This window comes from Spea bombifrons, chromosome 13 (assembly GCF_027358695.1).
Source record: "Spea bombifrons isolate aSpeBom1 chromosome 13, aSpeBom1.2.pri, whole genome shotgun sequence".
In the NCBI taxonomy this organism is placed as follows: Eukaryota; Metazoa; Chordata; class Amphibia; order Anura; family Pelobatidae; genus Spea; species Spea bombifrons.
In genome coordinates, this window is record NC_071099.1 from 9123414 (window position 1) to 9137609 (window position 14196).

The 14196-nt window shown below is 46.3% G+C and overlaps 2 protein-coding genes across 2 annotated transcripts; both read left to right on the forward strand.

Moving 5' to 3' along the window:
* Positions 1-4098: 4098 nt before the first annotated feature.
* On the forward strand, positions 4099-6254 carry PFDN4 (prefoldin subunit 4). Its single transcript, XM_053452735.1, has 4 exons — positions 4099-4332; positions 5029-5136; positions 5540-5677; positions 6051-6254. Exons 1-4 carry the CDS (start codon positions 4309-4311, stop codon positions 6180-6182), a joined length of 402 nt encoding a protein of 133 aa, XP_053308710.1. The 5' UTR covers positions 4099-4308; the 3' UTR covers positions 6183-6254.
* A 2494-nt stretch (positions 6255-8748) lies between these two features.
* On the forward strand, positions 8749-13967 carry DOK5 (docking protein 5). Its single transcript, XM_053452734.1, has 6 exons — positions 8749-8814; positions 10736-10843; positions 12167-12281; positions 12655-12774; positions 13232-13421; positions 13506-13967. Exons 1-6 carry the CDS (start codon positions 8749-8751, stop codon positions 13672-13674), a joined length of 768 nt encoding a protein of 255 aa, XP_053308709.1. The 3' UTR covers positions 13675-13967.
* The last annotated feature ends 229 nt before the right edge of the window (positions 13968-14196 follow it).

The window sequence follows — 14196 nt, forward strand, 5'->3', positions numbered from 1 at the left end:
AATTTCAAGGAAAGAAGATGGGTGAGAGGAGTAGCTTCCATTATGTAGCACAGAGCCTGGTTGGATGAGGGAACCAGGTCAATATACACTATGTACACAAACGCATAAGGGCACCTGACCATTACACCAACAGGGGCTTTTAGGAGATTGCATTCTATATACATAGACATTAATATGTAGTTGGTCCTCCCTTTTGCTGCTACAACAGCTTCTGCTATTCTGGGAAGCCTTTCCACAAGCTTTTGGAGTGTTTTTGTGGGAATGTTTGCCTATTCATCGGGTAGAGCATTTGTGAGGTCAGGCACTGATGTTGGACAAGAAGGTCCGGCTCACGATCTCTGTTCCAGTTCATCCCAAAGGTGTTTGATGGGACTGAGGTCAGAGCTCTGTGCGGGCCAGTCAAGTTCTTTCACACCAAACTCATCCACCCATGTTTTTATGGACCTTGCTTTGTGCACTGGGGCACAGTCATGCTGGAATAGAAAATGGCCTTCCCCAAACTGTTACAATGACGTTGGAAGCATAGCATTGTCTAAAATGTCTTTATTTCCTTTCAGCATAGCAAGACATTTTAGACAACCCCATTGAACACCTTTGGGGTGAACTGGGAGGAAGATTATGAACCTTCTCGTTCAACATCTGCATCTGACCTCACAAATCCTCTACTGGATGAATGGAAAATGATATACCCTGTTGAAAACATTTTACGCACTCTTAGGCTAGGTTTCCACTTGTTTTTTTTTGCTAAAAACGCCCATAAAAACGCCAATAGCGCCACCTGGCGTTTTTTTAGTGAAAAAACGCTGCAGCCAGATGTTAGCTGTTCTTCAATAGGAAATCGCAAAATGCCATTTCCACTTGGCGTTTTTCTGTTTGGCGTTTTTTCAGTCCTCTTTGGCGTTTTTCTGCTTTTTTGGGCTCTGTGGCAGTTTTTCAGAATCGCAGCATGTTGACACTCTGGCGTTTTTTGCAAGGAAATCTTGGCGTTTTTCTCCAATAGAAGTCTATGGGAGAGAAAAAACGCCATGAAAAAGCCATGTGGGTTTATTGCCTTGGCGTTTTTTATGGCGTTTTTTCCACAGTTACAATGCAGAGGATGGACCCAGTATCTGTGTGTCCTACGAGAAATAGGCTGGAAACAAACAGTTTCACACAAAACAAAGTCCTGGACTGGTTCATATTGAATTTTACACCATTTGGAACAAACATGCCATTACAAACAAACATACCCGACGCATCAACTGGATCCTGCGTGCCAAAAGCAACAGCAAACAATTTGCACCATCATTTGGGGCCAATCTTCCCAGAGGAGCAGACATTCGGAATAAAGCATGCCTTACAAACCACAGAAAAGAGACAAAAGGGTCTACCAAGTAAATGACATCAGGAGAGGGCAGATACTTGCCATTTATCCTAATCCCTTTTAGCTGGGTGAAACTTCTAACTTGTAAAGGCTGGAAAAACTGCCTAAGGTCAAAAAAAGCAATTTCCACAGAAAGGCTAAAACGCCAGAAAAAACTCCAGAAAAAACGCCAAAACGCAGGTAAATGCAGTGGCAGTTTTCTTGGCGTTTTTCCTGGCGTTTTTCATCAAGAAAAAAACGCAGGACAAAAACCCAAGTGGAAACCTAGCCTTATACCTTGTGAAAGACAATGCCCTATTCCGAAGATAAACATTGTGGTAGCTTGGTTACATATTCTTTAAACATCAGTTGATATTTGCTCTAATCTAAGTGCCCCTCTTTGATTATTCAGTGTTAAAAGGAGTGGTTCAAGAAGAAAGAAATGAGGAAAGGAATGTGTAGGATGCACAGGGCCTTTCCACATACCTAAGAAAAGGCTTTTCATGGGAGCCCAATAAATGAATAAACAGTCATTTACATAATACTTTATTTTCTTCTATTTCATTTACAGTGGACATGCCATTTAGAACTGTCAAAACTAGAATCAAATTTACCTAAGAAGGAGGAGTAACTTAATAAGTAATTTAAGGAAGAATATTCTTAATGTTAAAAGAGGCAGGTACGGCAAATGCACCCACGTAAGGTGGAATTCTAACATATATATACATTTATAAATGCCATTGCAAGTGTTTATCCAGTACACAGATAATATTGGATAAATTGTTTATTTTTTACAGGGTGCCAAAGCTGTCCAAACCCACCAACTGGCTGAAGCAAATTTCCAGCCAAAACTATATATTCTATTATCATGTCATTATACAACCACTGACTTAGATTTAAACTGAACTAACAAATAACACTCCCCTATAGAGCATAAAAATGGCCACACTTTTTATAAAACTAACAACTTGAACTCCAATGAAGAAAAAGGAGGAGACCTTATGGTCGCTCTTATGGACTGAAAGTTCAGAGAAGGACTACTAAAATGGCTCATGGATTACAGGATAAAGCTTACCAGGAATGGTTAAAGGATCTTAAAATACCGTATTGGCTCGAATATAGGCCACACTTTTTTCCCCCACTTTAAGTTTTTAAAGTGGGGGTGCGGCCTATATTCGGGCTCTAGCGCCCGACGCCCGGGACATGCAGTCCCGGGCGCCGGGCAGGCAGCGGGGTTAAGATACAGATCCCCCGCAGCGGTGCAGGGGACCTGCATCCTACTGTCTGATACGCTCAGACAGCCTCCCCTGCCAGCACTTCCCACGGGGGGGGGGGGTGCCGGCACGGGAGGTTATCTAAGCGTTTTACCTCTGCCCACCCCCGACTTACCGGAGCAGACTCCCGCCTGTCTTGCGGGGCCGGCGGGAGACATTTACGCAATACGCCCATGCAACTTCCGGTACCGGTACCGGAAGTTGCATACGCGTATTGCGTAGATGTCCCTCGCCGGCCCCGCAAGACACCCGGGAGTCTGCTCCGGTAAGTCGAGGAGGGGGGGGCAGAGGAGGACAGCGGCAGCGTATCGCGGGGAGGGAGGACAGCGGCAGCGTATCGCGGGGAGGGAGGACAGCGGCAGCGTATCGCGGGGAGGGAGGACAGCGGCAGCGTATCTCGGGGAGGGAGGACAGAGTGGCAGCGTATCTCGGGGAGGGAGGACAGTGGCAGCATATCTCGGGGGGGGGGACAGAGTGGCAGCATGTTTTTTTTGGTGCTTTTTTAAAGAAAAAAAACTTTTTCTTTAAAAAAGCACCAAACTTTTAGGGTGCGGCCTATATACGGGGGCGGCCTATATCCGAGCCAATACGGTATATAGCCTGGAAGAAAGACGTGACAGGGGGGATATGATAGAAACATTTAAATACTTAAATGCAATCAACACGATAAAGGAAGAGAGTTTATTTTTTAAAAAAGGAGAAATACTACCACAACATAGTCTTAAGCCAGATGGGCAAGGGTTTAAAGGTAACATCAGGAAATTTTACTTTACTGAAAGGGTGGTAGATGCATGGAATAGCCTTCCAGCAGAAGTGGTAGATGTTAATACAGTGAAGACACTTAATCAAGCATGGGATACTATAAGGCTCAGCTAGATATAAGATAAGGCTAGGGACTAAGGAAAGTATTCAGAGGTTGGGCAGACTGGATGAGCCGAATGGTTCTTATCTGCCGTCACTTTCTATATTTCTATGTAAGCTGGGTCAATACCAGAAGATGATGAATAAGAACCAAAACAAGAGCAAGGTCAGGACAAGCCTGGTCAAAACAGGTAGAATCCAACAGGGAACTGCACTCCGCAGCGCAGTACAATGTGTCATATATCGCCATCATATTCCGCAGCGCAGTACAGTGTTTTACAGGGAACTTGAAGGGAGAGGGTCTCATGAGATACCCATTTGTGCAAAGCAATCTCATTAAGTCCAGGGAGACAGGGGAAGAAGGAGGGACTGGACAAGCTAAAAAGAGACAGCTGGTAGGTAAGAACTCAGCATATGGAGGTCTTGGACCAATTTCTCAGTCTCCGCTGACCCCCTAAATCCACGCTTTGAGAAATGAACCGCGCCAGGTGCACGAAGCCGCCACCAAGTGGCGCTATATACACATCTCTATATGGAGAAAGAGAGCGAGAGAGAAATAGCTTCCTCGCCCTCTCTCTCCATATAGAGATATGTGTATAGCGCCACTTGGTGGCGGCTTCGTGCACCGGCGCGACCATTCCTTGTCCCGCCCGGACCGTACCAAGTCCGTTTAACTCTTCGAACTGTGATCTAAATTATCACGGAAACGGACCAGACGGGTTGTTGTCGGTGATTTCTGCCCTCAGAGAAGCTGACAGTGCGGCTGGTGGCGGTATTTGGATAGACTCGTGTGGTTACAGAAACCCGACCGGCGGTTGGTTCATTCCCAAGATGGCGGCCACCATGAAGAAAGCGGTAAGAGGACTCGAGCTGGCGGTTTTTGGGAAAAAGTCGGTATTTCGGGTCATTTCTCAAAGCGTGGATTTAGGGGTCAGCGGGAGACTGAGAAATTGGTCCAAGACCTCCATGTGCTGAGTGCTTACCTACCAGCTGTCTCTTTTTAGCTTGCCCAGTCCCACCTTCTTCCCCTGTCTCCCTGGACTCAATGAGATTGCTTTGCACAAATGGGATCTCATGAGACCCTCTCCCTTCAAAACACTGTACTGCGCTACGGACTATGATGGCGATATATGACACATTGTACTGCTCTGCGGAGTATGATGGCGATATATGAATAATAATAACACACATTGTACAGCGCTGCGGAGTATGACGGTGATATATAAATAATAACATTGTACAGCGCTGCGGAGTATGACGGCGATATATAAGTATTATTATTTATATATCGCCGCCATACTCCACAGCACTGTACAACGTGTTATTATTATTATTATTAACACATTGTACAGTGCTGCGGAGTATGACGGCGATATATAAATAATAATAACACACATTGTACAGCGCTGCGGAGTATGACGGCAATATATAAATAATAACACATTGTACAGCGCTGCGGAGTATGATGGCGATATATATACACACGTGCGTTTGGCTGGAGTAACGAATACGTTGTGTGTGAAGCTTCTCGTTCATGTTCCGGGTTATCAGGTAGCGGAGGACGTTAACGTCACATTCGAAGACCAGCAAAAAATCAACGTGTTTGCAAGAAGCACCAGCAGAGCGACGGAGCTGAAGGATGAGATTGAGGTTAAGAAGGTGAGCTTTTACCAAAATGCTGAGAAACAGAAAAAACTAAAAAATATCCGCAGATTAGTCCCCGATCCCCGGAGCGTGGAGCTGGTTACCCTCTTGGGTGATCGGGACCCCTGCCAGCCTGTTTACATTATGGGGGCAGGGAGGGCTGCGCGGAGCTCCGCAGTGGGGCTGGTGGCTGGGAGTGCTTCTCTGCGCCACGGGATGTGCTTGGCAGCGGTTGCCTCTCGGTGTCAGTTCTGTGACGTCATTTTCTTGGTATACTCGCGGCTGTACCGATCCAAGCGCCGATCGCTATCTGCCGCCGTGAAATCGCTCACTCGTCGCGCAGGTTCCATGTCGGTGAAAGCGTGACACACGTCGGCCGGGAGACTTCATGCTTTTCCGTGTTTCATCTGTTTTCCAGAAGCAGCTTCGTAACTTGGAGGATGCCTGCGATGACCTCATGATGTTGGACGATGCGCTTCTCGTTCCGTATCAGATCGGAGATGTCTTTATAAGTCATTCCCAGGAGGAAACACAGGAGATGCTGGAAGCCGCAAAGGTCTGAAACACCGCTAAGAAGGAGCAAGTAGCCGAGAGACGCACCATTTAGTTTGCGCAAGTACAGACATGTAGGGGGCTGTAATGTGCAGAGCCGGCTGAGGGCCCCAACCCTCTGACTTCAGCTTTCCAGTTAGGAAAAATAGGATTTTAGACCCAAAATGTAAATCTTTCTAATGAGAGGAGAATTGTTATTAAGACGCATGCACAGTGCTGTACGGTGCGCTCCGTTATTCAGGCTGCGTGAAACACTAGGTTGTCCCTTTAACTTGTGAGCGGGAGCCTTATGTGCAGAATCTAAATCGTATAAATCGTAGTAACTGCTGAGCCCCCGTCTGCTGAACTCGTTTCCTGAAGTCTTTCTTTTTCCCCAGCGAGCTCTAGAAGAGGAGATCGAGGGGTTACAGTCTCAGGTGGGATCCATCCATCAAGTTCTTGCCGATCTCAAGGTCCAGCTTTATGCCAAGTTCGGAAACAACATCAATTTAGAAGCGGATGAAAGTTAAATAATAATATAAATATCCCCCCCCCCGTTCTCTTTTTATATTATTGTTTGCAAAAATAAAACCTGAAAGCTCTGCGGCTGTTTGTTGTCACTCGGTGAACCCCTTCGGTTGACCCTCGATGCCTTTTGCTGTCCCATGTGCACTTGACGCTCTGAGTAACTGATGGTTCTTGAAGGGTTAATGTTGGCATCCTTCTGAGGGGTATTTTATATCTAGTTCTATGGACGTGCAGCCGGTCTACAGCGTATTAGACTGCAGTTATCACCCCCCCCCCAGGGAGTAGGCCACTGCATACTAGCAATGACCTTTGCGTATATTTACCGGGGGCTCTGTGGGGTCCAGCACAGGCGAGAAAGGATAAGTTGGAGCGACTGCTGCCGTCTGTTCCGTTGATTGCTTGAGTTTTGCCCCAGTCCCGGCGTATTTGGCTGCTCCGTAAATCCTGTGCAGAATCTGTATTGTGCATGCACGATGTGAGTCCTTTTGAGGACTAAGACCGGAGCTGACGCACGGCTCGGGGCCCCACCTGTGCTGATGCGCAGCTCGGGGCCCCGCTGTCTTTACACAACAAAACACAAAACAAAAGTCTGGCATGTGTGTTTTTCTTGGTCTGGGCTCAGTAGCCACTGGTGAATCGCTAATTACTTGGCATCAGGTGTCAGCCTGGAAACACCGCATCCTTCAAGGGTGACGCACCCTACACTAGTGCCTGAGCATCCGGGGCACGCCGAGCGGATTACTCTCCTGTATGACGCAGGATGAGAGGAGAGCAATTTCAATGGCAGAAAAAAAAGACAATAAAACATGGCCTATTTTACCTAAAACTTGCAGACTACTGTTGGCTTGTCCCGCGTGATGGGAGTTGTAGTAATGTATAGTTGGGCTGCATGTGTTTAGTACATTCTGCTTCCTGGCCGAGTGAAGAACCCTGGTGGGGGGGTGATTGGTGTTATCCCTACAGGCTGTGCATTGGTTGCTATGGCAATATGCTTGTTTTTTTTATTTTAATGTATACAGGCAAAATGACACTTTTTAAGGAACGGGATCGCGCCCCGGGCCATGCATTAATGTTTGCTTTCTAGGTTCCAGATGCATATAGACTGATTGAATACGTGGACCGCATTCATGCCGCTGCGGGAGCGCAGACCCTCCATCCGAACCCCAATCCGACCCCCCCATCCGACCCTCTATCAGACCCCCATCATCCTCATCTTCAGCTGTCTGTGATCTGCATTCTCAGCCGGTAAGATGGAGTCTGGAATGAGCTCTATATTAAGGAGCAGACATTCCTGACGATCGGCGTGAAGTCCGTCCTGCCGCTATTTAAGGAGCAGAGAGATCCTGGGACGACTTAGGGCCGCAGCTCGGCCCGCGTTTTATTAAAACATAAATACTTGCGATGCGAGTCCCCCGACATCGGAGGGCCTGGAAATCCTGCATCCCGACGCTGCCTGACTCATAATATTAAGTAAGATTTTTCTGCCCTGGAATAAGATAAGTCCTGAGTTTGTCCTTGGAAATAAAAAACGGGATCGCATTACGCTTTATGTCGCTCCGATCAGAAATAATGTTCCAAATCTGAGGTTTTTGTACAGAAAGGCCGATTCGTTATTTTCAGAGCCTCCTTTTCCTGCGCGAGAAACACGGAGCACCCAACACGGGACAAAGGTGACCTGCAACATGCGCCGAGAAACCAAGACGGGCTTTTATTGGTCCGAACTTTATCGCTCATCCGCAGCTTATTGATTATGGTTCAGCGCAGAGTAATGGAATGAGAAAGTATTTCCCCAAGTTAACAGCAAACTTACGGGCTCTGGGTCATTCTAAGAAATATTCCACCCCCAAACTGCTCCCGTTCTATATATCCAGCCTCGTTCTTTAATCCTGCAGATCGGCTAAACAATAATAAAATATATTTAATAGATTATTAATTTATCTCCCCGAGATTCAGTAACCAACACAATCAACATACGGAACGAGCGCCATCCTCACGCTGTACGTTATTCACCCCTTCGGCACCGAGAGGGTTAATGTCTGCTTGTTAAAGAGAAACCCCGGACCTGCCAGCAGATCGGCCCCATTCGGCCCCCGTCTAGTCTCCCGTTTCTCCTGCTGTAACAACTCAAACCGTAATCAGTCGTTGGTCTCGTCTTAGATTCAGGAGCCGTATGTCTATCCCATGCATGTTTAATACCCTCACTGTATTACCCTCTACCACTTCTGTTGGGAGGCTGTTCCACTTATCTACCACCCTCTCTGTTCCATCTCAGCCTCTGATCCTCTAGTGTTTGAAATATATTCCCTCCCCTCCTTTACCCCTTTATGTATTTAAATGCTTCTCCTCGATCGCTTGGTGTGGGTACCACGGTGGGAAGTGTTTCTCCTGCCTCCCGTGATTATCCGGCTGTCAGCTGACGCTCTCTGAGCTCGTCTTTCTCTACAGAGTGGATTTAAATAAAGCGCAGAGTAGAGCGAGTCTCCTGGAGGAGCTGAGGAGCCTCCCGTGGCCTCTTTCTTAAAAATCTCCATCCTGCCCATCGCCTCCGGCTTCTCCTCCCGGCCGGGAATGGGCTCCGGTTTCAGTGATGTTGTGAAGCAGGGCTACGTCAGGATCCGAAGCAGACGACTCGGGGTGAGTTTATTCTTTATATATTTTCCAATTTCTTTTCTCCTCACAAATGAACTCACTGCTCAAGGGAGTTAAAGGGTCAAAACCCTCCTCATAGCGGATGACGGGACTAATTCCTGCGCCGGTACCTTCCATTATTCAGTAAAGTCCCACCTCACACTTTTATCCCGATTAATGCGATATCTATTACGGGCAGACGCCTGTCGAGCCTCGCTCTTTGTAATGGATCATTCCTCATTAGCCCTTTCTACCTGGATTCTATTAGGTCGTATCTGGCTTGGCACTAACGCAGGCAACTTGTGCCACGGGTAAAACTTTACTCCCCCAACAGCGAAGGAGCAGATCCTGGGGGTCAAACAGTCTGGAGCGGACTCCTTCCTAGTCTTCCCCCTGCTGGGATCCCAGTTGGTGCTTTTGCCCCAGCATGTTATGGGTGATTTACCTGCTTGAATGCAGGTGATTCCATTAAATGTATCTTTAAATAATGACAAGTCAAGGTTTCCATGACGACCGGTATTACAGCCATAAAGCTGCATACATTCCCATAGTGTCCCTGTATAGGCTGTATAGTGTGTCAGGAACTGGGTCCATACAGATGACTGTAATGACCCAGAGCGCTACTTTAAGCAAGGATAGGACATCATAACTGGGACATGGAGAGAGGAACCGAAATCCTCAGATGATTCAGGGTAGAAAGGCAAAGGTACACAAATTACAGACACACATGGATACAGGAACTAGCCTAGGACTATAAGATAACAATTGGAGATTCCGTCACATCATATGGCCATAGTACGCTTAGCCCACCACTACGCCAAAGTACTCCAATATTCGGTGGGTCCTAACGCTAAAGCCTGCCTACTGAATTACTAATAAACTGAAACTAAACATTGAATCTAAACACAAAACTGAGAAGGACATACCTTTAGACTGCAGACTGAGACTAACATAACAAACAGGTGGGGCAGACCTTATAAAGGAAACAGGAGCTGAAGCAAAGAGCAGGACTGGAATCCAGGAATCAGAGGTTCAAGACAGATCATACGGAAATGCAGGAACAGATTACAGCAAAACATGGGAACTGAGGCAAGGCAGGGAAAACCAGAGATATGCAGCTCCGCAGCCTGGATGGACCCTGACATGTTCCTTCTATAGGCTGTATACATTCCCATAGTCCTCCCCTTCTATAAGGCTGTATACATTCCCATAGTGTTCCTTCTACAGGCTGTATACATTCCTGTTGTCTCCCCTTCTATAAGGCTGTATACATCCCTATAGTATCCCTTCTATAAGGCTGCATACATTCCCATAGTGTCCCTTCTATAAGGCTGTATACATTCCCATAGTCTCCCCTTCTATAAGGCTGCATACATTCCCATAGTGTCCCTTCTATAAGGCTGTATACATTCCCATAGTCTCCCCTTCTATAAGGCTGCATACATTCCCATAGCCCCCCCTTCTATAAGGCTGTATACATTCCCATAGTGTCCCTTCTATAAGGCTGTATACATTTCCATAGTCCCCTTCTATAAGGCTGCATAAATTCCCATAGTCCACCCTTCTATAAGGCTGCATACATTCCCACAGTGTTCCTCAGGGGATGGAAATAAATGCTTCCCATTCACCGGCCTCCTGCTCACTTCAGATTCCATAAAGTGTATCCCAGGCCTTCAATGCCCCTCAGACCTTCCTGAGGCTGACATTATCGCAAGAACCTCTTTTACACAATAAAACACAGAGACCTGGAACCGACCCTGCTGATCCACGAATGACCGATCACAGTAACTTCCTTTACAGAGGATCATTGTGATAGGGCTCGACGCCTTGCTTCCAATTTCCAGCTTTTCATCTCTATCTGTTTCTCATATAATTTTGTTATTGTTATTATTATTGTTATTATTTGTATTTTCTTTGTGCTTTTTAGATTTATCGGCGCTATTGGTTAGTATTTAAGAAGCCATCGAGCAAAGGACCAAATCGTCTGGAAAAATTTGCGGATGAGCGGGCAGCTTACTTCCGCTTCTACCACAAGGTGCGTGGGGTAAACGCAGCAGAGGGTCCTTAGCTCTTCTACCGCCTCACTTGGTGTTCTTGCCCAGGCATCTCCCTTAACGCACCAAATCAGTTTAATGTGAGACTTGGGGACAAAACCCCAAAACCTGGAACAAAACAGAATCCCTGCCCTACGGAGCGCCGCCGCCTGTTCTCTCCCCACCCTCTCCATGCTCTCTCCCCACCATCTCCCTGCGCTCTCTCTCTCCCCCTCTCCCTACTCTCTCTCCACTATCTCTCTGTTCTCTCTCTCCACTCTCTCCCTGTTCTCTCTCTCCACTCTCTCCCTGTTCTCTCTCTCCACTCTCTCCCTGTTCTCTTTCTTTCTTCTCTCTCTCCCCACCCTCTCCCTGCTCTCTCCCCCGCCTTCTCTCCCTGCTCTCCGGCCAATAGAAAATCCACAATATCCTCTCGCTATCTGAATGAATGGCAATGAAGCACATTTCCCCAAACATGGCTGCTGCTTCGTGTTTATATCACAGGGTCCAAAAATACTGTGAGTTTAAAAACATTTAAAGATCTTTAAGATTGTAAAATTGTGACCTTTTAGACTGAGAATAGCGGATATTCTGCAAAACCTGAAAAATCTGCTAATTTTTGATAATAGGAGAAGTGCAGAAGATTAATTGGAATTTATTCACTGGGCCCGCAATAAAATCATAAATATGTGAAACCGAATACGGCCAGCCTCCCGCTTAATCCCCTGAAATCTAAATAAGAAAATATTGTATAACTAGCCTTGAATGTTACTATGGCAACCGATCCCCCCACCCAGGTCATGCTTAATGTGAGAGGGTGGGAAAGAATGAGGAGTCTGGATAGTTAGGATTAGTGGGGCCGTTAAATAAAATTCCTTGTTTATATATAACTCGTACTCCCTGTATTGCTATATAAGTATATCAATATATAACTTTATAGATTTAAAGCACCTGGCAGTCCCTGTATTGCGGTGTTCTTTTTTTTTCTTGTTTGGTGGTCATTTGGGGGACGTTACTGGGGTACTGTGCCATTTTGCTATGCTATTTGTTTCTTATCATGTTGTACCCTGGTCAAACGTAAAACACCTGGCAGTTATGCCACACTCCCAGCCTGTAACTGCCCCCTCCCCAATAGATGCCCCAGGCACCTTTGTAGGGGCTCCATGGAAGGCGTATAGTTGGGGTATTGTGCATCCCATATCTTTACTTCCCTCCACCAATGTATAAGCGTATACCCCAGAGTACAGTGCCGGTTGCATTAGAGATAATTTACCGATTCTCCACGTGGTTAACACATTTACAAGAAACATCCTTTTTTGGTCCAGGTCACAGAGCTCCGTAATGTGAAGGAGGTTCTTAGGCTTCCCAAAACCACCAAAAAACATGCGGTGGGGATCATTTTCTCAGATGACACCTCAAAAACATTTGCCTGTGAATCCGGTGAGCTGATACATCGACTCTAGGTTCTTAAATAAATGTACAAGACCCACGTCCAACTGCTTGGTGGAGCCAAGGCTCAGCAGGGGAGGAGTCAGCCAGAGACTCCGCAGGGGAGGAGTCAGCCAGAGAATCCACAAGGGAGAAGACAGCAAAATACTCTGCAGGGAGAGACGGTTTAAGATGGCACTTGCAGTTAATCTCTTTATCGTCTATCTTTATGTCTATATGTCGGTCTATTTGTCTGTCTGCGTCGAAGCTCTATCTTTCTGTCTATATTCATCTACCCGTCACCCACATCTGTAAAGACAAGCAAAACATAATAATATATTACTTCTAATAATAATATTTGAATGATTCATTTCTATTTGCCCAGAACTGGAGGCTGATGAATGGTGTAAAGTTCTGCGCAGCGAGTGCCTGGGAACCCGGATTAACCACATCAGCCTGGGGGAGCCTGATCTTTTAGCCAGCGGGGCAGAGCAGGAACACAATGGTGGGTGACGCTGTACTGTGTGCCGCTAGCGGAACCCGGGGCCCTTTATTTTAGAAATCCCATCCTCGTTACGTTTTTAAACGCATTTGGCCCAAATATTTATGCTGGGTTTCCTCCGGTCTCTGCGAGCAACCAGCTGGATTATGGATTTCCCAAACCTCATCACCGAGTTTATCCCTGCTGACACTGATAAAGATATATCCTGCAGCAAATGTTGTCTTTATTGTTTATTGGTCTGTGTATTTGAATATTTTAGAGGGATATTTGGGTATTTTGTACTTAGACACTGGATATATTAAATCTGCTGTGTTTGGCCAATAACAGTAGGAAGGTCTTTGGTGGGTGCCTCCAATTGGCTGAAACAATTCTGAATTAGAGACAGTTGGATTTTGTTTTTTATGTATTTTTGTGCTGCTCAAATAAAAGACTTAAGACTAATATTGTGTTTCTCCCCCAGAAAGATTCAATGTGTATTTGGTGCCATCCCCTACTTTAGATGTCCATGGGGAATGCACCCTGCAGATAACCTCTGAGCACATCAGCCTTTGGGATATCCAGAACCCTAGGGCCAGGCTGGTCTCTTGGCCGCTCAGCTCCCTGCGCAGGTACGGGAGGGACCCGGCGTGGTTCACGTTTGAAGCTGGCAGGTAGGTGGCCTGAAAAAAAACCGTAAGTTTCAGATAGTGACCTCTAGGCGTGGATATGGTAACCGGCATCGTGTCTGTTGGCAGGATGTGCGACACCGGCGAGGGGCTGTTTATCTTCCAAACCAAAGAAGGTGATGCCATTTATCACAAGGTCCATTCTGCCGCTTTGACAATGGCTGAACAACACGAACGCTTCTTGGAGAGCACAAAGAACACAATGGTACATGCGCGACTTCTATCTGACATCATTTAAAGGATTGCCTGAACCCCCCACATGCAGATGGGTCACGAGATATCGAAAAGGTGTGCCAGGCGCATGTTCTCCGACACTGATACCCCTCAACTATATCACAGCAAAGTGGGCATTAGTTAACCAAATTGCAATAAAAAGACTCCATTTCCCTTTAATGTTTTATTGTCTGCTGCTGGCATCATTCTGGTGAGGGTCTCCGCTCTGTGATCTGCTCTGTTTGGGCTTCAGAAGCCATTTTGTTCGTCTCTTCCTTCTGTTGTAATTAAAATCCTAGAAAACACGTGTTTGAAGTACATTTTTAAATCATTTGGTTTGATGTGAGGGACTGAAAGGAAACTCAGGAGGTTTGGCAGACAGTCCGATCCTCGCTCGTGATCAGGGCCCTCCAATTATTTTTTTTGGCGTTTTCACCTCCTTTCAGTATTAACAGACTTCCTAAGAGACCCTCAGGGAATTTTCTAATTATTATTCGTAAATGAGACAGTTTAATGTCCACATGAAATAACCTCGGAGGCTTGGAGG

Bases quoted from the DNA above. Each gene is read 5' to 3' on its own strand.
- PFDN4 (XM_053452735.1), top strand. From the start codon at position 4,309: ATGGCGGCCACCATGAAGAAAGCG. The intron at 4,333-5,028 runs GTAAGAGGACTC...CCGGGTTATCAG, and splicing joins CGGCCACCATGAAGAAAGCG to GTAGCGGAGGACGTTAACGT. The intron at 5,137-5,539 runs GTGAGCTTTTAC...TCTGTTTTCCAG, and splicing joins ATGAGATTGAGGTTAAGAAG to AAGCAGCTTCGTAACTTGGA.
- DOK5 (XM_053452734.1), top strand. From the start codon at position 8,749: ATGGGCTCCGGTTTCAGTGATGTTGTGAAGCAGGGCTACGTCAGGATC. The intron at 12,282-12,654 runs GTGAGCTGATAC...CTATTTGCCCAG, and splicing joins AACATTTGCCTGTGAATCCG to AACTGGAGGCTGATGAATGG. The intron at 12,775-13,231 runs GTGGGTGACGCT...TTTCTCCCCCAG, and splicing joins GGCAGAGCAGGAACACAATG to AAAGATTCAATGTGTATTTG.